This window comes from Microcaecilia unicolor, chromosome 4, assembly GCF_901765095.1.
Source record: "Microcaecilia unicolor chromosome 4, aMicUni1.1, whole genome shotgun sequence".
Lineage (NCBI taxonomy): Eukaryota > Metazoa > Chordata > Amphibia > Gymnophiona > Siphonopidae > Microcaecilia > Microcaecilia unicolor.
The window spans coordinates 317,087,028-317,114,614 of NC_044034.1; the positions used below are offsets into that span (position 1 = coordinate 317,087,028).

Genomic DNA, 27,587 nt, shown 5'->3' on the forward strand with positions numbered 1-27,587 from the left:
AGAAGTACCTGCATATAATATGTACAGCGCTGCGTATGTCTAGTAGCGCTATAGAATGATTAGTAGTAGTAGATCTTACATGCTGTTAGTTCTTACCGGCTGCTCCTGCACAGGAGATGGCTGCACTGCACCCTGTGGCTGAGTGGGAAGCTGAGTGTGTGGCCTTACTGCTACGCCTGCAGTTGCTGCCTTCTGTTGCAAGGCTGCTTGCTGCTGGGCTATCAGTTGCTGCTGAAGATAGTAATTCTGCATCATTTGCTGCTGTGCCACCTGCTGCATAGCCTGGACCTGCAACACAGGAACATTAAGGGTAAGTACTGAAGAAACAGCAGCCCTAGACTGGGCATAGAGAGAGAAGTCAGGCAGCTCCCGCCAAAAACAGAGCACGGAAAGGGCATCATCAAAACCTTTTCAGTTTTTCTTTTCATTTTAGGTGAATACATTCTTTCTAGTCTCTTAAACCACCTCCCCCTTACCAACATGCAAAAGATCACATGCCTCATCCATGAACCTCCCTGCCCTTGCTTTTCTGACATCCAGGTAAGCAATTGGGGCTGGAGCTGCCTCAGAACAGTCCAGGATCTGCATGGCTTGTCTGCCATCCCCTGGAGACAGAGAAACTTGAACATTTTACAGCTGCATGTAGTCCTTAAGGTGCAAATTACACAGGACTACTTTTGTTTTTCCGTCGCCATCTGCTGATCAATGGACAAAACACAGAGGTTTGGTCTGGTATGGATGCTAAAGAAAGCTTGTTTACATTTTTCAAGGGGAAGACAGAAGGGAACTACTAGTCTTGCTTCAGATTTCAGCCAGTTGTTAGGTTGCCACCTCTCCCCTAAAGTGAGACTGTAAGCATGCACCCACCTGCTGAGCCTGAAGGAGCTGCTGCTGCTGCTGTTGCTGTTGATAGTACGCTGCTGCTTGCTGCTGTTGCTGCTTCAAGAAGAGCTGTTGCGGAGGTGTGGCCTGGGCCTGTGTGGGAGGAGCCTGAGCCTGTGTGGGAGGAGCCTGTGCTGAAGTTTGCGGTTGAGGCAATGGTACAGATGTCACCCCCGGAGCTGCCACTGGAAGCTGAGTTGCCTTAGGTGGAGGTTGTTGGGGTGTCAAGTTCAACTGAGGTTGAGGTTTTGGTTGGGAGATGGCTGTAGGGAGTGTAGGCTGACCACTGGCTAATGTTATGGGACCTTAAAAAATGTTTTTGGGAAAAAAAAAAGCATCAGCTTACAAATCTCATTTCAAATGTCTAAGCTCCATATACTGCTTTATGTTCAAGTTTATTTTTACTTGATATACAGCCCTTTGTGGGCATCTAGTTGGTTAAAAAAAAACTGTACAAAAAAAAATCCATTACAATAAAATCAAATGACACCAATAATGTCCATGATTACAAGTAAAAAAAAAAAAAAGAAAGACATTTTCCTTTTATTTACCTGCTTTGTTGCAGTTGTCTGGGTCTTGCCGCGTCCAAGTAAATGGCGCTGCAAGATCCAGACAAGGGCAACAATCATGACACCTGCTGTGGAAGTCTAAGAGAACAAAGTATTTACCCATCTCTACAACAAAGTAAAACCAGCTAAGATGGACAGGAGCACAGCTGATAGCAAAATAAACAAAACTAATCATTTGTGCAGTTTTGCCCTTTATGTTTTTGGTTAGATCAGGGATTCTCAATCCAGTCTGGAAGACTTTCAAGATACCTACTATAAATATACGTGAGATAAATTTGCATGTACTACCTCCACTGTATGCATATCTCATGCATATTCATTGTGGGTATCCTGAAAACACAACTGGTTGGGTGTATCCCGAGGCCTGAGTTGAGAACCCCTGGATTAGATAGATAAAATGCCACTATGAGGGTCAGACTATAAAACCATCCACAGATCCAGAAGTGATCATTTCCCTATACCCACTCAGCATTATAGGTGAATCACTCTGATATTGTGGAAACTGCAATATAACTGTGTCCAGCTGGTCCTCCACAAATTGCTCTACACTCCTAGTGTTGGTGATGCAACCCACTCTCACTCACCAAAATGGCAAAAAGAACAATTTAAACACATATTTAAAATCCTTCCCCCAACCACTGCACACATTTTACACCTAATAACAATTGTAAGTGGATGCCTCACATGCAGACACATTTCCCGATCTCTGCTGCTCTCTCACCTGTGGGCGGAGTGGCAGTTGGAGCAGTGGGCCTCTTCCGTGGAGTCAAGGCTGGCTGAATAGGGAGAATCCCAGGGTTCGGTTGGGTCTGGCTCGCCTTGGGTCTCTGGCGAGGAGCAATAGAAGTTTCCGTAGTAGGAACAGGATCAGTCAATCTAAAAGGGAGGAGGGGGTATACGAAGATCATTTCACTAGTTAAAAAGTAACCCTGCTTACCCCCCACCAGGAAGTGCACCTCAAATCCATGTTCATGTGAACTTTGCTTATTTTAAAAATAAGTCTACAGACTTCCCTCCCCCTACCCACATACCTCCTACATGTTAGGTAGTCAAATGCGGGACAGCACAATTCTTCCTTACAATAAATTGGTTTGACTTGCATTCTTTTTCTTAAAGGAGAATCACTGCAATATTTAACTGTTAGAAATTTCTGACGAGGGGGCGAGAATTCTGGTGGGAATGGTTCTCACCTGGTTTTGGGCTGAGTTTTCTTAGCCGCAGCTTCACTTGCTTTCACTGGCTCAGGAAGCTTAGCAGGAATAGCAGAGCTCTGTAAAATTTCAAAGAAATAAACTTGAATGCAAACTCTACATACAGTATCTGCAAGGACTGTAGAAGCCAGGTCTTAGGTTCTGGACTAACATTGGACAGCAAAGGGTTCCATTTAGTCCCAAAAGAGCTACAGCACAAGCAACAGTAACACAAACTTCCCCTCTCAGTCCAATAGGTGAGAGGGTAATTCAGTATCCATGCCTGGACAGTCTTAGTCTCTGTACTGAGATACCATCATAGAAACCTCCCAGCACTAGATGGCAATAGCAGTTTAGCCCTCTCTGAAACCAGCGTGCCAGTCCTCTCAATCATACAGTCCCAACTTAATATCAGCAATTGCTGATGTCCATCTCCGGTGATAAACAATAAAAAAATAAAATTTTTAAAAAGTGACGTACATTTAAAAAAAAAAAATAATAAAACCATTTCCCCACCCCTGCCACTCAAAGAACATTCAACTCACCTGTGTGTTCTGTACAGGACACTCCTGTTTTGCCATCTTAAAAGCGAAATAAGAGACTTGGTAAATATCTGGTCTCTTATCGGGATCTGGTTCAAGCATATAACCTAGACAAAAGAAAAACCATGTCAAAATGTGTCAGTGTGCTACCAAAATGCCGTAAACTCACACTAAAAAACTGGTATTATACCTGTCCAACGAACCGCTCTTTCAAACACACATTGCTTTTGAGTTGGTCAACATATTTTTATAAAGAGCAACACTTACGTATTAGGCAGTGCATGTCGTGAGAGTATCGTGAGTTATCCGGAATGGTGAAATTCCCATCACATATCGCAACCTGACTCTCTCCAAACGGTAATGTGAAATAACACAGCTTGTACAACAAGCAACCAAGTGCCTACAGAAAGGAGAGTGGGAGAAGAGTCAGCCAGGGTAAAAACGTCACTGCCGCTCAAACAGTGTCTCAACGGAGTCTGCAAACTCAACCTGAAAAATAACAGCCTTCCAATATCCACACTAGGGCATTTTTAGTGGCTATATATTAAGAGACAGATCCTGGAAGGCCAGAATAAGAGACAGATCCTGGAAGGCCAGAATGAACGCGGTACTAAGGTTATAATATGTACATAGTACAGCAGTCTGCCATTTTTGAATTTACATGTATAGGGACACAAACTCAGCTACATTCACACTAAGCTATGCTACAAGTGTAATGCACCAGGCAGCCCAAATGGCTACAAATGCATATGAGAGACTTCATGACCATATGGGCTTCAGATGCACACCAAGCATGCTGGATCCATCTAATCTAGGACCAAAGCAGAGGACCAATGGCAGAACAAGAAACGGGTTTGCTAGGATTCATACATACCCACATGTCTGCCTTGGTGGTAATAACTTTACCACTGTAAAGGTTCACCATCTCTGGGGATCTATAGGACAGTGTAGTGTACCTGCAAAAGGACAGATATTCATCTTACTATTAAAAGTAAAACATACTCTAGAGTCAGCCACAGGAAAGAATGGGGTGGGAAGAGAGGATACATCACATCCAAGCTCACCAGCCAAACACACTAGAGCTTTAAAAGTTGGGGGTCTTCTCTCATTAATAAATTAATCCAGTGACATGACAAAACAAACTCCAGGAGTGGGTGGGGACAATTAAGCTATGATAGGATCGGGTGGGAGCTGGGGAAGAGGAAGGGAGGTAGTGTGTGTGTGGGGGGGGGGGGGGATGGGGGGGATGTGAAGCAGTTACATGTTCCAATAAGTTACAGGGGGCAGGGAGGGGTTGAAGGGGTAGACCCCTGGATGTAGGGATTATGTGTTGACAGTCCAAGCGCTTTTGCGCTTAATTGTAGGGGTAACTGGGTTGCTGTTTTGGCGGTTCCTGTGGTATCAAATGTAAGATCAACATTGTAGAGTGATTTTGCCTTACATGTATTGCTTTGCAAGATGTATTTTGCTTCTTTAATAAAAACATTTAAAGTAGGAAAAAAAACTCCAGGGTAGTTCTTTAGAAATATTCTATGCAGGTATACAGTACAAAACATCTTATTCCCTATACCCCAGACAGATTCTAAGGTCGACGAACCAACAGCTTTTAACTAAACCCTCTTTTTGACAAGTTTGTTATAAACATATTGTAGTTCTCTTTCATGTTATTGGGCCTACATTATGGAACGCTAGGCCTATTTACCTACATCTGGAAATTTCCTTTCAGAAATTTAAAACAGGCTTAAAACATATTTTTTTTTTGAGAAATATTGTAGCTCTTGAAAAAAAAGTTCTTAAATCTATATATTTAGAGCGGACACGCACGACCTGAACCAAAGCATGATGCTCTGCTTTATATTTTAAATCTATCCTTTAACTTTCCAATAACACTGTAAAATTCAGTTTCAACTAATTTTCTTCCTGTTCTTATATTTTAATGATATTGTACACTGCTTAGATATTATAAGTGTTATATCAATCCTAACAAACTTCAAACTTACTGTGTGTATATACTATATAGTGCTACACTTACCAGTAAGGTTGAGAACAAGCTTTTCTCTTCAACTACATTTTTATGGACCTGTCTTTTTACGGACATACTAATTCTGTGAGTGCTTAGTTCTCTCTTGAGTGCCTTGCTCCCCCCCCCCCCCCCCCAAACCTGTAATAACTCTTAGTTCTGCAGGTCTGCTAACTCCAGACTCCGTTCCTTTTATCTTGCTGCACCATATGCCTGGAATAGACTTCCTGAGCTGGTACGTCAAGCTCCATCTCTGGCCGTCTTGAAATCTAGCTAAAAGCCCACCTTTTTGATGCTGCTTTTAACTCCTAACCCTTATTCACTTGTTCAGAACCCTTATTTTATCATCCTCACTTTAATATTCCCTTATCTCTTGTTTGTCATGTTTGTCCTAATTAGATTGTAAGCTCTGTGGAGCAGGGACTGTCTCTTCATGTTCAAGTGTACAGCGCTGCGTACTTCTAGTAGCGCTTTAGAAATGATAAGTAGTAGTAGCTATATTACCCCTAGTAGGAGCTGTAGCACTCTATCTTCAGAGAAAAGTACTTTCATGAGCTGACTTAGGTCACTACACTGGAATGTCACTCTAGCTGAAGCTTGGTTTCTCTGTCAATGTTCCAGCCTATGTATTAGATTCAGATTACTTTGATAAAACCAAAACAGTAATTACTCCTAGTGGCTATCGACAGAGTTCCATTTTAGCAAGGCTGAAAAACAGCAGGTAGGATAATGAAATGTTAAGAGTAGAGGCAAGAACTTATGCAGCAATAGTATTTGGTCAGCAAATAGTTTTTGGCTAAAAACCAGTACTGCTCTTTCAACATTGGATCTGCAAAGGGCAACAGCTTCCCACGGAGAGCAGAGTTCTTACTGAACCTTCACGCAGACATTATGACATGTCTGGATGGTCACTTTATGTCCAGAAAGACTGATCCACACCTCATTTTGCTTCCATGCATAAGTACATAAGAGTTGCCCTACTGGGTCTGACTGATGGTCCATCTAGCCCAATATCTTGCTGAGGTCACAAGTACCTGGTAGTACCACAGTGCAGAAAGATTCCATGCTACTTAACCTCAGGGATAAGCAGTGTTTTTCCCAGGCCTACGTTAATAATGGTTTATGGACTTTTCCTCCAGGAATTTGTCCAAACCTTCTATAAAAGCCCAGCTATATTAACTGCTTTTACCACTTACTCTGGCAAGTATACATTGAGTGAAAAAAACTTATTTACTTTAAATGTGCTAATATGCAACTTCATGGAGTGTCCCCTAGTCTTTGTACTTTGTGAAAGAGCAAACAATCGAGTCACATTTACCCGTTTCACTCTGCTCAGGATTTTGCAGACCTCAATCATATCTCCCCTCAGCTGTTTCTTCTCCAAGCCTCTTGGGCCTTTCCTATATGGAAGTCCTTCCATCCGCTTAATTATTTTGATTGACCTTTCTTTGTACCTTTTCCAGCTTCACTTTTATCTTTTTTGGGATGTGGAAACCAGAATTTTACACAGTACTCAAGATGCGGTCTCACCATGGAGCAATACAGAAGCATTATGATATACTTCGATTTATTCTTTATTCCTTTCCTAATAATTCCTAACATTGTTTGCTTTTTTTTGGCTGCCACAACATACTGAGCAGAAGGTTTCAATGTGTTATCCACAATGACCCCTAAATCTTTTCCTCAGTTGTAACTTGTGATGAAACATTAGGTTTCTAAGCCTGAAAACTTATTTCATAAAGTGTGTTTCTCCTAATTGGCCAGCAGATGGCGCTTGTTTGATATCACCTTTTTTTTCTGTTAACTTTTCAAGTTCTGTGATAATCATTATTGGTTTATTGACTGTGCTCTCCTGGACTAATAATCCTGGCTTGTGTTTTTGGGTTTGTGAGTGCTTTCTAGGAACTGTGGGACCCCTGGAGTATGGCCCCAGTATCCTAGAAATCACTGTGGAATAACCTGAGAGTGGGAGACTAGCCCAGAGGCAAGCGGGACCCAGTTGGTGGGAGAAGGGTCATAGGCGTAGACTGGGGGGGGGGGCGAGGGGGGGCAGTGCCCCCCCAAACGACGCGAGGCGCTGCCGCGCCATTAGTTAAAAAAAAAAAAACACATGCAGGCACGCGCTCCTCTCCGTCCGATTGGCTTCCCTGCCCTCTCTATCTGCGTCCCGCCTTCCTCTGACGTCATTTCCTTTCGGGCGGGACGCAGACAGAGATGGCAGGGATGCCAAGCGGACGGAGAGGAGCGTCTCCGTCTACTCCTCTCTCTTCCTCCCTCCCTCCGGCGCAGGCAGCAGTCTTTTCCAGCGTTCCTGGCAGCGGTAGCGTTGTACACGCTGCCTTTGGCTCTGCCCCGAAGCCTTCTCTTCAAGTTCCTGTTCCCGCATAGGTGGGAACAGGAACTTGAAGAGAAGGCTTCCGGGGCAGACCGAAGGCAGCGTGTATATCGCTACAGCTGCCAGGAACGCTGGAAAAGACTGCTGCCTGCGCCGGAGGGAGGGAGGGAGGAAGAGAGGGGGTAAACGGAGTCACCATCTTGGACCTAGCGGGGGGGGGGGGTGGGGAGCAGAGGGAAGGAGCAAGAGATGGATGGGACTGGGAGGGTGGGAAGGAGCAGGAGATGGATGAGACTGGGAGGGTGGGAAGCAGTGGGAAGGAGCAGGAGATGGATGGGACTGGGAGGGTGGGAAGGAGCAGGAGATGGATGGGACTGGGAGGGTGGGAAGCAGTGGGAAGGAGCAGGAGATGGATGGGACTGGGAGGGTGGGAAGGAGCAGGAGATGGATGGGACTGGGAGGGTGGGAAGCAGTGGGAAGGAGCAGGAGATGGATGGGACTGGGAGGGTGGGAAGGAGCAGGAGATGGATGGGACTGGGAGGGTGGGAAGCAGTGGGAAGGAGCAGGAGATGGATGGGACTGGGAGGGGTGGGAAGGAGCAAGAGATGGATGGGACTGGGAGGGGTGGGTGGGGAGCAGAGGGAAGGACCAGGAATTGGATTGGACTGGGAAAGGAGGTGAGCAGAGGGAAGGAGCAGGAGATGGATGGGACTGGGAGGGGTGGGGAGCAGCGGGAAGGAGCAAGAGATGGTTGGGACTGGGAGGGGTGGGGAGCAGAGGGAAGGAGCAAGAGATGGATGGGACTGCGAGGGGTGGGGAGCAGAGGGATGGACCAGGAGATGGATGGGATTTGGAGAGGTCAGGCACAGCAGAGGGAAGGAGCAAGAGATGGATGGGACGGAGGGATGGTGAGCAGAGGGAAGGAACAGAAGATGGATGGGACTGGGAGGGGTGGGGAGCAGAGGGAAGGAGCAAGAGATGGATGGGACTGGGAGGGTGGGGAGCAGAGGGAAGCCTACTGGAAAGAAGACACTGCATAAAACAGAAGACACTGGGATCAAAGCGAATAGAAAAACTACATGATCAGACAACAAAGGTAAATAAAAGTTTATTTTATTCATAATTTATTAATTGAAATGTCAGCTTTTTGAAATGTGCATCTGTGATATTTTGCCTGTAAATTTCATTTCCTTCCTCCATATTAGCATATTCATTTGCATATGTATATATGCAAATGATATGCTAATATGCTCCGCCCATTTTTTGCCCCCCCCAAATGAAACAGTCAAACTACGCCTATGAGAAGGGTGCTAGTACAGAGCACATGTCCATGTGTAGGCAGGCCTGAGCAGTGTTGGGGACAGACCCTCCAGGTGGCCGAAGGATTAACCCCAGGTGGGTGCGAGGTGTTTCATCAAATAACTCTTAGGGCCCTGTTTACTAAGCAGCACTAAGGGCATGTTAAGAGTTTTTAGCTAGTGCTGATTAGCACTTACTAAACGATAAGTTGCCCATAGGAACATATGGGCGACTCGACTAAAGCATGCTTAAAACTCTTAGTACGGCTTAGTAAATAGGGCCCTTAATGTAGAACTAGTATCATGTAGCTACACATTGGGAAGAATAACCCAAACAGCATATTATTATTATTAGCATTTGTATAGCGCTACCAGATGCACGCAGCGCTGAACACCTGACACAAAGAGACAGTCCCTGCTCAAAAGAGCTTACAATCTAAATAATACAGACAGACAAGACAGTTACAGGTGAGGGAAGTAATGGGTGAGAAGGGAGGAAGGGACAAGGGGAGGGCAATTGTGGCTAGGAGCCAAAAGCAGCAGTGAAAAGGTGGGTTTTCAGCATACATTTGAAAACAGGTAGAGATGGAGCTAGACATATAGGTCCAAGAAGTCTATTCCAGGTGCCGCGATACAGGACTAGATGGACAACTGGTTTGACCCAATATGGCTATTCTTATGTAAATGTCATCTGCCATTTAGATGCCCAAACTTCTATCTTCCCAAGGTCCTCCTTAAATTACATGCAGATACAAAACCATTCAAAGTTGTTAAACTGAAACACAGAAATATGATGGCAGACAAGGGCAACTGGCCCATCCAGTTTGCCCTTTCTCAGTAAGCAGTAACACCTCCTTTTCCTAAGGGATCCCACATGCCTGTCCCAAGCTTTCTTAAATTCTGACAGAGTCTCCACGACCTCCACTGGGAGACCATTCCACACATCCACCAGCCTTTCCATGAAAGAGTATTTTCTTAGATTCCTCCTGAGCCTATTTCCTCTTAACTTCATCCTATGCCCTCTCATTCCAGAGGTTTCTTTCACTGGAAAAAGGCTCACCTCCTGTACATTAATGACACTGAGATATTTAAACATCTCTATCATATCCCCTCTCTTCCGTCTCTGTTCCAGCATATACATGTTAAGGTTCATGAGCCTGTCCCTATATGTTTTAAAGACAGAGACTGCTTAGCAATTTAGCAGCCGCAATCTGGACCGACTCCATTCGATTTATATCTTTCTGTAGGTGCGGTCTCCAGAATTGCACGCAGTACTCTAAATGGGGCCTCACCAGAGACCTCCATTGCCCCCATGTAAGCTGCATTGAGCCTGCCATGAGTGGGAAAGCGCGGGGTACAAATGTAACAAAAAAAAACTTATACAAGGGCACTAGCACCTCTTTTTTCCTGCTGGTCATCCCTCTCCTTATGCACCCAAGCATCCTTCTGGCTTTTACCGTTGCCTTTTCTACCTGTTTGGCCACCTTGAAGTGGTATCGGCTTTGGAGTAAATACACACAGGAAATCCAATATGTTAGCATTTAACTTTCAAAAGGAAACTATGATAAAATGAGAAGAATGGTGTGTGTGGGGGGGGGGGGGGGGGGACAAAAAACTTAGAGGAGCACCTGTGAAGGTCAAAAATTTACATCAGGCGTGGATGCTGTTCAAAAATATCATCCTGGAAGCTCAGGCCAAATATATTCCGCGTATTAAAAAAAGGAGGATGGAAGGCCAAAACAACAGCCACCATGGTTAAAAAGTGAGGTGAAGGAGGCTATTAGAGCTAAAAGAAAATCCTTCAGCAAATAGAAGATCTGACTGAAAATAATAAGAAACGGTAAAAGGAATGACAAGTCAAACGCAAAGTGCTGATAAGGAAGGCTAAGAGGGACTTTGGAAAAAAAGATTGCGTTGCAGGCAAAAACATATAGTAAAATTTTTTTTTAGGTATATTAAAAGCAAGAAGCTGGTAATAGAATCAGTTGGATCGCTAGTTGACTGAGGAGTAAAATGGGCACTCAGGGAAGACAAAGCCATAGCGGAGAGATTAAATGAATTATTTGCTTCGGTCTTCACCGAGGAAGATTTGGGAGAGATACCGGTGCCAAAAAACATGTTCAAAGCTGACGAGTCAGAGAAACTGAATGAAATCTCTATAAACCTGGACGATGTAATTGGGCAATTTGACAAATTAAAGAGTGGAGTTGAACGGGTAGATGTGAAGCGTCTGTTTATGCTTTCCAGAAATACTAGGACAAGGGGGCATGCAATGAAGCTACAATATAGTAAATTTAAAACGAATCTGAGAACATTTTTCTTCACTCAACGTGTAATTAAACTCTGGAATTCGTTGCCAGAGAATGTGGTAAAGGCGGTTAATTTAGTGGAGTTTTAAAAAGGTTTGGACGGCTTCCTAAATGGACTTGGGGAAAATCCACTATTTCTGGGATAAGCAGTATAAAATGTTTTTGTACTTTTTTGGGATCTTGCCAGGTATTTGTGACCTGGATTGGCCACTGTTGGAAACAGGATGCTGGGCTTGTTGGACCTTTGGTCTTTCCCAGTATGGCAATACTTATGTACTTATGTACTTATGTAATTCACCCCATAGTACTGATAGAACTGAAAAATGAACTTCCAAAACTATTGTTAGTAATATGTAATTTATCTTTAAAATCAAGCATAGTACCAGAAGATTGGATGGTGGCCAATGTAATGCCGATTTAAAAAAAAAAAAGGTTTCATAGGTGATCCAGGAAATTATGGACCGGTGAGCCTGACGTCAGTAGCAGGCAAAATGGTAGAGACTAAAGAACAAAATTACTTAGCATATTCAAAAGCATGGATTAATGAGACAAAGCCAATATGAATTTAGTCAAGGGAAATCTTGCCTCACCAATCTATTATATTTCTTTGAAAGGGTGAACAAACATGTGGATAAAGGTGAGCCAGTCGATACTGTGTATCTGGATTTTCAAAAGGCATTTGATAAAGTATTTCATGAAAGACTCCAGAGGAAATTGGAGAATCATGGGATAGGAGGTAGTGTTCTATTGTGGATTAAAAAATGGTTAAAAGATAGAAAACAGAGAGTAGGGTTAAATGGTCAATCTCATCACTAGCTCGTTTAAAGAGAGAGCAGTGACATGTGGACCACCATCTGCACTGCTGTTGTATACAGGAACCCAAAAGAGCTCAGGATACCCTATTTTTTTCTTTTTTTTTTTTTTTAATTACAGCTCCCTCTTCACATGCTGCCAATACCCGTATTTTTGCCAGGCCACCCTTCTAAGTATTTTACAGAAGGCTCTGTGTTCTGCAAAACCTTTTTTAAAATATAGGGGGAATTGAGAGCCTCCCAACCCAGCTCTCTCAATACGCCTCTCACTGGTCTAAATAAAATGAGCTTTCAGCATGCTACCGACACGGATTTGTTCATGTGCCTTCAACCATGAAATTTTATACCAGCTATTTTCTTTGTGCAAAACATACTTTATAAAATTATCCCCTTGGTGTTTTTAAGGTTTTGAGAAGCACTATTTATTATGAATTAATCAGTTCTAAAAATGTAAAGCTTTAGACTCGTACTTTGTGTTCAGGATTTCCTTAATTAAACTTCCCTCTCTTAACTAGGCACCGACCTTTATCATTTTGGGCCTTTTAGGGAGCAAATCAGCTACCTAGAGATGGTTATTTTCTTAACCATCTTGTGGTACCTGTGGGATACCACAAGGATCGATACTGTCACCTATTCTGTTCAATATCTACCTCAAGCCACTAAATGAGCTGATGCGGTCAATGGACACTCATCTATGAGGATGATGTGCAGCTACTCATACCCATTGAACCTGACCTACCTACAGCCTTGAATAAACTGATTACCTAACATGAATTCAAGAATGGGCTAAACACAACAAACTTTGCCTGAACCCAAGTAAAACCGAGCTTCTCTAGGTCCCTAACACAAGTAGATACATACCTGACATCAAAATCCCTTTTGGGAAGTATGAAATCCCCCTCAAATCACAAGTCAGCAACCTTGGAATACAGTTAGATTCAACACTTACTCTGATTCCCCAAATCCAAGCAACCTTCAAGAGCTGCTGCTACTATTTGCGACAGCTACACTGCCTCTCTCCTTACATTGAGAAGGTCCTCTCAAGGACTATCACTAACTACACTCTCTCCAAAAGACATTACATGATGTGATACTCGCAAGCGAGCCTTCTCCAGAGTAGTCCCCACACTCTGGAATGCACTGCCTGAAAGGCTCCGCTTAACACAAGACTATCTGTACTTCAGGAAGGAGGTGAAAGCTTGGCTCTTCAACCGGGCCTTTAATGGAAGAAGTAACTAACTTGTTAGTCTCACTCACACACAAAGAATGACAAGGGCTGCACATACTGCAGCAGGACATGTTTATCCATTCCTACCCTACCTGAGATAATATTTAACCATCTCTCTGACCTCATGTGCACTTTTCGTTAGTCACCATATTTCCCAACTCGTTTTACTCTCTTACCTATCTATATGTTTCATCTTTGCTTATACCCTACACACTGTCAATTAAAATGTTCTATTACATTTTGTGTTGACATTGTAAGTAGTATACTATGCCTTAATTTGTATTGTTATTTGAATATTTTTACTGCTGTAATTGCCTATTGCTCACGTTTGATTTATTCTTACTGTACACCGCCTTGAGTGAATTCCTTGAAAAAGGCGGTAAATAAATCCTAATTAATTAATTAATTAATTAGGGATGTGCAGGCACAAAAAAAAAAAAGTCAATTTGTTTAATACCATGTGAAATGATTTTATCTTGTTGGGCAATGTTTAGTTTCTTGCAGGCTTTTTCATTTCTTGTTTTGTTTTTATAAAAAAAATTTTAGGGCACTGAAGCATCAGGAAAAAAAAAAAAAAAAAAAACCCAGAAATGGATCCACCCAACAGGGTTTACCTTGGATCAGCCGGCAACTCCATACACCACGCAAGCGCTCAAAGTTGAGCCAGGAACTGATTCGGATCATGGTGGGACAGGAGTGAGGAAGTTGTCTAGTTATATTTATGCTTTAAGAAGCAGAACCTCCTCTCCCCAACTGCAATCTCAGATAACGCTGGTCAGCAGTCAGAAACAAACACAACCCCTTTGAGACCAATGAAATAAATGGACCCAAACATCTTCCCCCCCCCCTTTTTTTTTTTAACCAAGAAAAATGCGAAGGAAGCCAAGGCAGACCACTGGCAACCTGCCCATTCGTTTGCTGCTTTGTAAGCAGAGCACAGACCTTGCAGAAAGCATTAGGGTACAATGCACAGATAAATGTAATTCCTTTAAATGCTTATTGCTGTACATGTTGCAAGAAGTGAACCTTTGCAATCTTCTTAACGGCCGACTTACTTCTTAATTTCTTCCTCTACTGCGTTCACGCCTTCTGTCTGTGGATTTTGGAACTTGTTGGTAGCACTTCCAAAGTCACACAACACGTAATGTCCTCGGTCATGTAACAGGATATTTTCCACCTAGGAAAAAAAAATGAGCACACATCTATAACACACACAGAACAGGCCAAGTGAGGAAGTCACTTCCTGTATTTTGCTTCATCTCGACCCCATTCTCAATTGTCTAACTTACTCCACCATGAGCTGGATCAATGACTGAGGAAGAGGCCCTCATCTCATATGGGTAACTTGCCTCTTGAGCTTAAAACCTCAAGGACTGGGCCTGTGTACATGGCCCAAAATACCATATTCCGTTTCCACCAAACCCAAGAGATATTCTATCATCTACCCCAACTCTGGAGGTCTCAGGATTGAATAAGCCAATTGTCCACAGTAAGGACAAAAGGTGAAAACGCATTATGTATGTCAGACTGCCTTTCTGCTCCGTTATTCCCCATAACATTATTTAAAAAGCAAAGAACTTGAGAGGGAGGCTTGGGGAGAAGCAAAGCACCTCTGCACACTTGACCTGGAAGACAATTCCATCCTAATTCTGCATCCTAACAGCAAGGAAATGGCCTGGATCCTGCCATACATAAAAAGAGAAAATTTCATATCCTAAGGACACACAGAAAGAATATGTGGATCAGTTTTCAACCAGGGTGGTCAGCATTATTAAATAGCAGTCACCACGGTTGAATAAAATTTGGATATTCAGCATTTTTACTGTCTTAACTTTATCTGGATAGTTATCTGGTTAGCAAAATCCCAGATCCAACCATGAACCACCCCAGCATTGTTCGGATAGTGTCAAAGTGGTCTGCAACAATATGTAATGGAAGTTATTTGGATAGTGCCGCTGAATATCCACTGATAATACAGGAAAAGTGCTGCGAGAGGGACCTACTGAGAGAAGAAAATTTCACTGGGGAGTATTTTACCTGTTGGGAAATTGCATTCAGACTTGGGGTTGAATCCGCTTATTTAGCAAAATCAGTTTTGCCTTTAAAGTCCATTAAGAGTTTCATATAAAAGCTTGTTTTAGAGTATAGTTCAGGGATGTCCAACCTCGGCCCTCGCCAAGTCGGTATCCATGAGATCTATTTGCATACAATGGAGGCAGTGCATGCAAATAGATCTCAAGCATATTCATTAAGGAAATCCTAAAAACCCAACTAGATTGCGGCCCTTGAGGACCGAGGTTGGATATTTTAAGTTGCATTTTAGAGTTTACCATAACATCAGTTCAGAGCAGGGGTAGGGAATTATGATCCTCTAGAGCCCCAGACAAGTCAGATTTTCAGGATACCCACAATGAAAAAGCACAAGATAAATCTGCATACCAAGGAGGCAGTGCATACAAATCTCTCTCATTACTACTACTACTACTATTTAGCATTTCTATAGCGTTACAAGGCGTATGCAGCGCTGCACAAACATAGAAGAAAGACAGTCCCTGCTCAAAGAGCTTACAATCTAATAGACAAAAAATAAATAAAGTAAGCAAATCAAATCAATTAATGTGAACGGGAAGGAAGAGAGGAGGGTAGGTGGAGGCGAGTGGTTACAAGTGGTTACGAGTCAAAAGCAATGTTAAAGAGGTGGGCTTTCAGTCTAGATTTAAAGGTGGCCAAGGATGGGGCAAGACGCAGGGGTTCAGGAAGTTTATTCCAGGCGTAGGGTGCAGCGAGACAGAAGGTGCGAAGTCTGGAGTTGGCAGTAGTGGAGAAGGGAACAGATAAGAAGGATTTATCCATGGAGCGGAGTGCACAGGAAGGGGTGTAGGGAAGGACGAGTATGGAGAGATACTGGGGAGCAGCAGAGTGAGTACATTTATAGGTTAGTAGAAGAAGTTTGAACAGGATGCGAAAACGGATAGGGAGCCAGTGAAGGGTCTTGAGGAGAGGGGTAGTATGAGTAAAGCGACCCTGGCGGAAGATGAGACGGGCAGCAGAGTTTTGAACCGACTGGAGAGGGGAGAGGTGACTAAGTGGGAGGCCAGCAAGAAGCAGATTGCAGTAGTCTAAACGAGAGGTGACAAGGGTGTGCATGAGGGTTTTGGTAGAGTGCTCGGAAAGAAAGGGGCGGATTTTACGGATGTTGTAAAGAAAGAAACGACAGGTCTTGGCAATCTGCTGGATATGAGCAGAGAAGGAGAGAGAAGAGTCAAAGATGACCCCAAGGTTTCGAGCTGAGGAGACAGGGAGAATGAGAGAGCCATCAACAGAAATAGAAAACGGGGGGAGCGGGGAGGTGGGTTTGGGGGGAAAAATGAGAAGCTCGGTTTTGGTCATGTTTAATTTCAGGTGGCGTTGAGACATCCAGACAGCAATGTCAGACAAGCACGCTGAAACTTTGGTTTGGATGCAAGGTGAAATATCAGGGGTAGAAAGGTAGATTTGGGAGTCATCAGCATAGAGAAGGTAGGAAAAGCCATAGGATGAGATTAATGAACCAAGGGAAGAAGTGTAGATAGAAAAGAGGAGGGGACCAAGAACAGAACCCTGAGGTACGCCGACAGGCAGAGGGATAGAAGTAGAAGAGGATCCACCAGAGTGAACACTAAAGGTGCGGAGGGAGAGGTAGGAAGAGAACCAGGAAAGGACAGAGCCTTGGAATCCAAGTGAGGACAGGGTATCGAGACGTATGCTGTGATCGACAGTGTCAAAAGCAGCGGAAAGATCAAGAAGAATGAGGATGGAATATTGACCTCTGGATTTAGCCAGTAATAGGTCATTGGAGACTTTAGTAAGCACAGTTTCGGTTGAGTGGAGAGGGCGAAAACCAGATTGTAGTGGGTCAAGAATAGCATGTGAGGAGAGAAACTCAAGGCAGCGGCGGTGAACAGCACGCTCAAGTAATTTGGAGAGAAAAGGAAGGAGGGAGATGGGTCGGTAATTAGAGGGACAAGTAGGGTCGAGTGAAGGCTTAAGGAGAGGTGTGACCACAGCATGTTTAAAGGCAGCAGGGACAGTCGCAGTGGAAAGTGAGAGGTTGAGAATGTGAAAGATAAAAGGAATAAGAGCAGGAGAGATGGCATTAAGAAGGTGGGTGGGAATGGGATCAGAGGAACAGGTGGTACATTTTGAGGAAGAAAGGAGAAGTGTAGTTTCCTCAATAGTAATTTCAGGAAAGGAGGAAAGGGAATGAGGGAAAGGAGAGAGAGGGGAACGGACTAGTGGAGGGAGAGGTGGTGAGGTAGAGAAAGCAAGGTTTATCTTTTGAACCTTGTTGTGAAAGAATTCAGCAAGAGTCTGAGGAGATAATGAAGGGGGAGTTGGGGGAGGGGGCACCTTGAGGAGAGAGTTCAATGTGGTGAAGAGAAGTCGAGGATTAGAGCCAAGAGAGTTGGTCAGTTGGATATAATAATCCTGTTTGGCACGTAAAAGAGCAGATTGGAAGGAGGTCAGCATGAACTTAAAGTGTAAGAAATCAGCAAGGGCCCAAGATTTCTGCCAGAGGCATTCGGCGGAGCGGGTACAGGAACTTAGGTAGCGGATATTAGAAGTCAGCCAAGGTTGGGGTTTTGTACGCCTTACAGGGCGGGTCATCAAAGGTGCAAGAGTGTCTAAGGCAGAGGATAGAGTATTGTTGTAAGAAGAAACAGCTTCGTTGACAGACGTGGATGGTGCCACAGTAGAGAGGAGGTTTGAAACATGGGAGGATAGAGATTAAGGGTCAATATCGTGAAGATTCCTAGATAAATTAGATAAGATAGGATGGGACTGGGAGGGAGGAGATTTAAGTGTGAAAGTTATAAGATGGTGATCAGAGGAGGGAAGATCAGAGGCAAGGAAACTAGAGGGTGAACAGTTGGAGGAGAAGATGAGATCAAGACAGTGACCATTTTGATGAGTGGGGGAGGTGGAGCATAGTTGGAGATTAAAGGAGGATGTTAAAGCGAGTAACTTGGAAATATAAGAGTTGGAAGGATCATTAGCAGGAATATTAAAGTCACCAAGGATGAGAGAGGGGGAGGAAGGATCATGGAAGAAGGCAAGCCAGGCGTCAAAGTCACTGAGAAAGGATGAAAGGGACTTATCAGGGGGACGATAAATGACTGCTATTCGAAGAGGCAGAGGAGAGAAAAGGCGGATAGAGTGGACTTCAAAGGAGGAAAAACAGTGAGATTGAGGTGGAAGAAGGGGTTGAAATCTGGAGGAGGGAGAGAGAAGTAGTCCAACACCGCCCCCACGGCCAGCAGGGCGAGGAGTATGTGAAAATAGATAACCGCCATGGCACAGGGCTGCGACTGAAGCAGAGTCATCAGGGCAGAGCCAGGTTTCTGTTATGGCGAGCAGATGGAGGTGACACGAGATAAAGAGGTCCTGGATATAGGCGAGTTTGTTACAGATAGAGCGGGCATTCCATAGGGCGCAAGAGAAGGGCAGAGAAGAGGAGGGGAGTAGAGAAATAGAGATGAGGTTAGAGAGGTCGCTGTGAGATCTGTAGAGTTCGGATAATAGTTGGTGAGGGGGGCCAGGATTGGGATTGATGTCACCGGCTGAGAGTAAGAGAAGGAGTAAAAGAGAGCGGAGGAGAGTAGGAGAGGTGTGGCCACGAAGGCGTCGAAGGCGAGAGGTATTTAGGTGGAATGGGGAAGGCAAAATGGACAGAAGAAAGAGGCGGAGATTAAAAGCCAAGAGGGAGGAAGAGGGTAGGAGAGAAGGTGAGGTGATGAAGTTGATGGATGGGCAGTGAGTTCCTGTAGCGGAGAGAGGTAGGGGGTGAGGGAAAAGATTAGGAAGGGACAGGGCTAGGAAGAGAATGTGAATAGGGGCCATAAATGACTGAGGTACTTTAGCAACTGGGAAGAAGATTAAATGTAAAGAGAAAAATGCCCCGCGCGCCGTTAGGCACCTAGAGCGGAGGCCCTGAGTGGATTGGAGTGGACCTGGGTGTCACCCCAGAAAAGGCTGTAAGGATATGCAGATGAGCTTCAAGTCCTCCACAGCACCTGAAAGGCAGCCGGTGGTAGAGCTGGGCACCTCTCAGCTGAGGAAAGGCTTACCAGGGGTTAGGCCGAAGCCAGCATTCCTCCCCCTGAGGGTCGCCTGATCCTAGCCAAAAAGCACCTGGAAACTCTGTGAACTTGGAGCGAGGGCCCTGGGAAGATCGGGGTGGAACTGGAGTCACCCCGGATACAGCTGTGAGGAAATGCAGAAGGGCTGCAATCCTCCACAGCACCTGGTGGGAGCGCTGGGCACCTAGAGCGGAGGCCCTGAGTGGATCGGAGTGGACCTGGGTGTCACCCCGGAGAAGGCTGTAAGGATATGCAGATGAGCTGCAAGTCCTCCACAGCACCTGAAAGGCAGCCGGTGGTAGAGCTGGGCACCTCTCAGCTGAGGAAAGGCTTACCAGGGGTTAGGCCGAAGCCAGCATTCCTCCCCCTGAGGGTCGCCTCATGCAGATTTATTGTGGATATCCTAAGAACATGAGTTGCCTGGAGCTCTCAAAGACTGGAATTACCTACTTCTGCTTTAGAGCACAGCCAGCAATTCAAGGAATCATCTGACTAGTAGACAAATGTAATTGAAGACATTCAGAATAAAGCTGTGAAAGGGGAAGTACTACTAAGGTAAAATTAGTCCTTACCTGATAATTTTCTTTCCATTTGTTCCAACAGATCAATCCAGAGACTTGTAAGTTATGTCCCTCTGCAAGCAGGTGGAGATAGAGAGAACTTCTGAGGTTCACTATATGTGGTTATGTGCAGCCACCTTCACCTCAGTATTGTCACCACTGAAACAGTGTCAAAGAGAAAAAAAAAACTTCATGATCCCAAAGATCCCCTGCCTCCAGCCACTCAAGTAAGCCCTGCCACTGCAGGAGGGGAAAAAAAAAAAAAAAAGACATGCAGCTCATAACAAGGAGACCCATTCACTCAGGTCCAGCCAACACAACTATCAATTCTTCAAACAAACTGTAACTATGCAAAAGAATAGAAAAACTTCCAAACAATATTACAGGGTGGGCCTCTGGAATGATCTGTTGGGACTAATGGAAAGAAAATTATCAGGTAAGTACTAATTTTACCTTCCACAGCATCCCACAGATCAATCCAGAGACTGGTGGAATGTAACAAAGCAGTCCTCACACAGGGCGGGATACTGACACCCCAGCCAAGAGAATGGAAGCCCCAAACGCAGCATCTCCATGATCCGCCACATCCAGGCGATAATGCTTCGCGAAAGTATGCACCAAAGACCAAGTCGAGAATCTGCAGATCTCCTCCAAGGAGACCAAGCGTGACTCAGCGGTTGAATTTGCCTGCACCCTGGTGGAATGTGCTCTTATTTGTAAATGCAAAGTCTTCCCAGACAACATGTACGCTGAAGAGATCACCTCCCACAGCCAGTGGGCTACTGTGGCCTTAGAGGCCATGTTCCCTTTCTTGGAACCTGTGAAGAGGATGAAAAGACGGTGCGAAGTCATTCATCACTTCTAGGTAACGGATAAGAATACGCCTGACATCCAGGCAACGCAACGCCTGGTATTCATCGGGATAGTACTCTCAGCGAAAGGCCGGAAGGAAAAGCTGCTGATTCATGTGAAAACAGAAGACCATCTTTGGCATGAAAGAAGGGACTGTCCGAACCGAAATTCCCCATCCACGAAACGGAGAAAAGGATCTCTGTAGGACAAGGCCTGGAGGCCCAAGACCCGCCACATCAAAGTGACAGCCACCAGAAACACCGCCTTCAACGCAAGATCCTTTAAGGATAAACGATCCAAAGGTTCAAAAGGAGAACGCTGAAGCACACGTAAGACAAGGTTGAGATTCTAGGCCAAGACAACCAGAAGATGCAGAGGATGCAAATGGTTCACTCCCTGAAGAAATCATACAACGTCCGGATAGGATGCCAACAAGGACCCCTGAAGGTGTCCCCAAAAACAGGCCAAAGCCGCCATCTGAACTTTCAAAGAGCTCAAAGAGAGAGTCTTATCGAGTTCGTCCTGCAAAAAGGCAAGGATGGCAGACACTGAAGCCGAGGATGCCGATAGGCCGTTTGCTGAGCACCAGGACTCAAACGTTTGCCAGACACGGGCATAAGCTGTTGAAATAGAACACTTCCGCACCTGCAGCATGATAGTAATCACCCAATCCGGGTAATCCTCCTTTCTCAATCTCACCCACTCAAGAGTCAAGCCGTAAGATCAAAGAGGGAGTGCTCCTCCATGGCTACGGAGTCGCAGATGGCTGTCAATTTGCAGATGGATCAAGTCTGCATACCAGGGATGCCTGGGCCAATCCGGTCACCAGAATCACACTTCCTTGATGCCTGGCAATGCATCCCGCAATCTTGTCCACCATGGGCCATGGGGGAAACATGTTGTTTTTGGTGAGCATGGATGCTAGGGGATTCCCCACTTGTGAGAGTATAGAAGCCTGCTTGTCCTCGGAGAAAGCGAAGATACTTACCTCTAGCAGGTATTCTGTGAGGACGGCAGGCTTTATATTCTAACAATCCCTCCCACCTCCCCTTGGAGTTGTCTACTTTGTTATTTTTACTTTATTTTTTGCTTTAGTATTAAACTGAGGAGACCTCATTCGTGCAACAACAGGAAGGCACTTGCACATGAGTGGTGGAGTACGGCTTGCGCTCCACAAAGCTCTCTTTTTAGCTATGGCAAATGCCAGACCGGACAATGTGACTGGCATCACTCACTTGTGAGAATATAGATGCCTGCTTGTCCTCGGAGAATTGCAACTTGCTACTCAGCAGAGGGAGTGGATATAACAGCATCAGATATCCAGAACCTTGGGTCAGTCAAGATCAAGAGTGCTGTCAGGAATGACTAGGTGCTGAACTGTGATAACTCATCTGACCCTTTATTTCATCCACATTTTCCTGCAGAAACCAGAGAGCAAGACCAGCAGAAAAGTCCTTAGGGGCATGCCTGGCCATTGTAATGGAGATGGAAGGCTGCCATGCGAAGTCACAAAAAAAAGTTGCATGCTTAGGAAATCTAATAGGTTAGCATTTAACTTTCAAAAAGGAGACTATGATGAAATGAGAATTTTTTTTTTAACCAAATGAACCTAGAGGACCAGCTGCAAAGGCCGATGTCAGTGCTGGGCTAAATGGTAGGAGACTACTATAAAGAACAAAATTAAAGAGCATATACGTAAGCATGGATTAATGAGATAAAGCCAACATGGATTTAGTTAACGGAAATCTCGCCTCACCAATCTACTACATTTCTTTGAAGGGGTGAATAAACGTGAACGACTCCTGAGAAAATTAGAAAGTCATGGGCTAGGAGGTAATGTCCTACTGTGGATAAAGAACTAGTTAAAAATAAAGAAAAGAGATTAGGGTTAAAATTCTCAATGGAAAAGGGTAGATAGTGGAGTTCCCCAGGGGTCCGTGCTAGGACAGCTGCTTTTCAATATATTTATTCCCATCTCTAGATCATTTATAACAAGTGAGGTAATTAAATTTACTGATGATACAAAACTATTCAAAGTTGTTACATCTCAAGGGGATTGTGAAAAATTGCAAGCGGATCTTAAGAGACTAGGAGACTGGGCATACAAATAGCGAATGATGTTTAATGTGAGCAAGTGCAAAGTGATGCATGTGGGAAACAGGAACTCAGACTATATCTACGTGATGCAAGGTTCCACATTAGGAGCCACCACCCAGGAAAAAGATCTAGGTGTCATCACCGACGATACGCTGAAACCCTCTGCTCCGTGTGCAGTGGCGACTAAGAAAGCAAATAGCAATTATGAAAAGGAATGGAAAACAAAAATGAGAGTGTGTTATAATGCCTTTGTATCACTCCATAGTGTGGCCGCACCTCAAATACTGTGTGCAATTCTGGTCACCGCATCTCAAAAAAGATACGGCGGAATTAGCAAAGGTACAGAGAAGAGAAATGAAAATGATAAAGGGGATGGGACAACTTCCCTATGAGGAAAGGCTAAAATGACTAGGGCTCTTCAGCTTGGAGGAGACAGCCGAGGGGATATAAGATAGAGGTTTATAAAATACTGAGTGGAGTGGAATGGGTAGATGTGAATCGCTTGTTTACTTTTTCCAAAAATATTAGGACTAGGGGGCATGCAATGAAGCTACTAAGCAGTAAATTTAAAACTAACTAGAGAAATATTTCTTCACTCAAAACATGTAATTAAACTCTGGAATTCATTGCCAGAGAATGTGATAAAAGCAGTTAGTTTTAGAAGGGTTTAAAAAAGGTTTGGATAATTTCCTAAGAGAGTCCATAAGTCATTATTAAGAAGGAGTTGGGAAAATCCACTGCTTATTTCTAGGATAACCAATATAAAATCTGCTTCACTCTTTTGGTATCTTGCCAGGTACTTGTGGCCAGGATTGGTCACTGTTGGAAACAGGATATGGGCTTGATGGACCTTCAGTCTTTCCCAGTATGGAACTGCTTATGTTCTTATGTATCCTAATGGGAGGTGTCTTGGATCCGAGTTCTTCTGTCTTGTTTCCAAAGTTAGTCACAGGCTGTATAGCCAGCAAAGCCTCCTGTGTTCTGAATGTGTTCTTTATTAACAGGAAGACTGAAGCAGTGTTGTGATTTTCACCTTAATGTGATCCCAGGGGTCCTGTAATTGGTGCTGTGTGCATGTGTATACACAAATAGGAGCTCCAACACCAACATTCAGAACTAACAGCAAGACCACTTAAGTCTGTTCTACAGGCCAGAGAATTACAAAATGTGCAGGAGGAGGAGAAACGCAACTAGTAATCAGAATAGGGCACATCCACATTTAAAAAGAACTGCATTAGACATTCTCTCAGGACAGCATAGGAGCTGCTCTCTGCACTTCCTGCTCATGACCTAAGCATAGCATCTCAAGGGAATTAAATCCCTAACCTGTCACAGATGTTCCATTCTTTAAGCGCACATAAAGAAATGTTAGGTGGTAGGATCAGCCTCTCTAACAAGCAGAATTTAAGGCTAATTTGACAACAAAATGCTTTCAAAGCAGACAGACAGTAGAATTGCAAAGAGTCTGGAAAGGTTCAGCAGGCAATGGGAGACAGCTGATAAATCTCTGAATCCTCCCAAACATAACTGGATCCTTCCTCAGATGCCACTCGTGAGGAGAGCGAACAGCAGCAGCACAAAATCACTATTGCAAATTTTGCCACCAGAACAGAAAGTGTCAAAAATCTTACTGTGCCCTACGACATCAGCTGCCTGGAAGGCGCATGTGGTTCTCCAGTGTATGCATGACAACACACCACAGAATTCAGGATACAATTGACGCAACAGTTGACTTTTGAGGTTGAAATGAGATTATATGCCTTGCTGACCATTTATCTCTCTGTGACAAGGCCAGGTGTCATTGCTTCAACTGTGAACCATCCTGACTAGAAAATGCCTTGAGCCTTTGCAAAACTGTGCATTTGGATAACCTGCAGCAAAGAGGAGCTGAGCAAGGGCCAAAATGATCAGTGAAACAGAATTCTGGTCAGCATGGTGTTGATACAGAACAAGATCTAAAGCATTTTGAAAGCCAACGACAGAAAAGAGTCCAATTAAGATGGGCACCTCTAATGAAAGCTTTGGAAGCCCCCTAGTATCCTGTAAATGAAATATAACCTCTAACTGTTCTGGGAAGTAGCAGGAGACAGTCATGTATAACATTAAAGTTTGCCATAAATACTGGCCAATAAACTGGCATTATGTGAACATGCTCACCTTCAGGTCCCTATGGATGATGGGCATCTTCCACTGGTGCAGGCGAGCAACCGCTTCACAGGTATCGCAGAATATCTGTAGGACCTCACTCTCTGTGAAGCCTGTCTGAAGACGCTGGTTCATCAGGTTTACCACCTGACCTCCTACGGGGAGAACACATACAATGAAAATAAGCGAAGCACGCTCAGCTCATGCCTTAGACTTGTGTTGTTGAGCACGCAAAATGTTCTACCACAGTGAAGCTAAGGTACCACAAAACTCTGCACGGGGAAGGGGCACTTTAAACAGAGAGATGAACATTTCAGGCTAGAGGTGTGCATGTGATGGGGACAGTGAGAAACCTACGGGAATGGTAGCAATATGGTGGGGATGGAAAAGAATCGATCGGAGATTGGGACCAGATTATGTCCCCATGCACGCCTCTAGCCCAGACTATTTTTGTTTATGATCCAATATTTTTTGTTTCTGTTATAATTTGATACTTGAATAATATTGATATATATTGTGTTAAAAACATTTACAAAAATTTAACAAAAAATGTATCTATTTTTATAGAAAACCACTTTTAAACAGCTGTAATAAGTGGTTATATCAAATTCAGCTCACAGGTACTCAATCCACAATGCTTTTTCAGTTCACTCCTGGGTCATGTCTCCTATAGCTAAAAACTAAACTAGGAGTATGCATTTGTAAGCATACATTCAATTCACTGGGGGGAGGGGCGGGCTTAAAAATGTTCATATACCTATGAATTAATGCATGCACAATCAATTGCATGCATTTTTAAAGATCTTATACGCATACAATGCGCACCTTTAAAAAAAAAAAAAAGGTCAAGATGTGAAAAAAATGCCTGAATCCAGAAAAATTTCAGTTTTATAAACCAGACTTTTTTTTGGCTGTGCACACCCTTAGTAAAATCATGCTGGAACTATTGCAGACAACTCAAAATCCACAGGCCTAGACCTACTAAACCGGACTTTGAAACCCCCAAGCCTATTACAAAGAGTAGGAGAGGGAAGGTGGTCAGGCAGGAAAATCGGCACACTCACCTCGGCAAAAATCCATTAGGATCAAAACTTCCCAGACATCCCCACTGCTCATGGAGTTTATACTGGAGTCAATATAGCCGACGATGTTTTTGTGTCCAGACAGATCTCGCTGTATGAAACAAAAAACAAAAAAAAATCCACACATCTCTATATAAGTCATCAAGAACTGAACATGATGCCCGAGTTCAATATAATGAGTTTAGACTTCTGCTGAGATGGGGTGCAAAAGGTGGGGGAGGGAGGGGGGGAGAGAAGAAACAACTCTCCCATTAATCAGTGGGATCAAGGAAATTCACACTATTGTTATACTCAATCTAGCCAAGGCTGTAGATAAAAAGGAGGATTTCAGTGTCCTCAAAGTTGCTCCAGGGTTCTCAACTCAGTCTTTGGGACACACCCAGCCAGTCAGGTTTTCAGGATATCCACAATGAATATATATGAGATAATTTAGCATGAACTGCCTCCATTGTATGCAAATCTATCTCATGCACATTCATTGTGGATATCCTGAAAACCTGACTGGCTGGGTGTGTTCTTAGGACTGGGTTGAGCCTACTTTAGACTTTACAAAAAAAAAACCAAAAACAAATACAAAGAGTGATCCCAGCCTTCTGATTTTCCAAAAAGATCTCTACTTAGTAATCCAGGGGAATGGGAAACACCACCATCAATGCAGCATTTTCCATTCTTCTAATTTAAAAAGCTAATAGAATTTATTTATTCATTCATTCAAACTTGTATCTCACAATTATCTAAAAACAAGTTTCAGTTCAATTTGGCTTACATTTAACAGTTGTTAGAAAATACATTGATTCACTTACATTTATCTTGTTGGGCAGACTGGATGGACTGTGCAGGTCTTTTTCTGCCGTCATCTACTATGTTACTATGAGGCATATTTTCAAAGCACTTAGCATTCCAAAGTTCCATAGAAACCTATGGAACTTTGGAAGGCTAAGTGCTTTGAAAATATGCCTCTATGTATGATTCTGTGTTTTACAGTGGTTGGCAAGATAACTATTAGTGCATATGGAATAGTCATTGGGTTTCTTGAGGAGATATCTTTTCTTTTAAGAAATGAACTAAGACATATGTTACAGTTAGAGGTTGTATTGTGCATTGTTGTTCCAGAATGATTAATGCATATTTTATTCATAGAATTTCCCGAAGAGGTAGGTCTTTTGGTCTTTTCTGAACTGGAGGAAGCTCATGATGCTTTCTTATGAAAGTGCCTGTACCCGTTTTGAATAGCCTGGCCTTGATCGGGAGCCAGTGTATCATTATGAGTAGTGAGGTTGCTGTATATCATATTTTGACTTTTTGAATATTAATCTCACTGCTGTGCTTTGGACAGTCTGCAACGATCGTGGTAGGTTTTCTTTGCAGCCTACATATACTGCATTACAGTAGTCTACTTGGGAAAATATCAGTGTCTGTACTATAGGATGGAATGACTGTCTGTGGAAATAGTCTAATATTCTTCTCAGTTTCCATAGTGTTTTGAAGCTTTTTGTCGTGATTGCAGCAACTTAGTCTTCAAGGGTCAGATGTTTGTCAAGAATGAT

The 27,587-nt window shown here is 43.8% G+C and overlaps 1 protein-coding gene across 16 annotated transcripts in view; it reads right to left on the reverse strand.

The window, feature by feature from the left end:
• AAK1 (AP2 associated kinase 1) overlaps positions 1-27,587 on the reverse strand; it is a 149,437-nt gene that overhangs the window by 78,439 nt on the left and 43,411 nt on the right. For all 16 annotated transcript variants that reach the window (XM_030201872.1, XM_030201873.1, XM_030201870.1 and 13 more), the window contains 10 exons: positions 26,023-26,131; positions 24,971-25,113; positions 14,241-14,362; positions 4,058-4,139; positions 3,451-3,583; positions 3,187-3,290; positions 2,642-2,721; positions 2,173-2,327; positions 868-1,187; positions 97-288 (listed from right to left, as the gene is read on the reverse strand). In XM_030201872.1, coding sequence (XP_030057732.1) covers positions 97-288; positions 868-1,187; positions 2,173-2,327; positions 2,642-2,721; positions 3,187-3,290; positions 3,451-3,583; positions 4,058-4,139; positions 14,241-14,362; positions 24,971-25,113; positions 26,023-26,131 — 1,440 coding nt within the window. The remainder of the gene's footprint in view (positions 1-96; positions 289-867; positions 1,188-2,172; positions 2,328-2,641; positions 2,722-3,186; positions 3,291-3,450; positions 3,584-4,057; positions 4,140-14,240; positions 14,363-24,970; positions 25,114-26,022; positions 26,132-27,587) is intronic.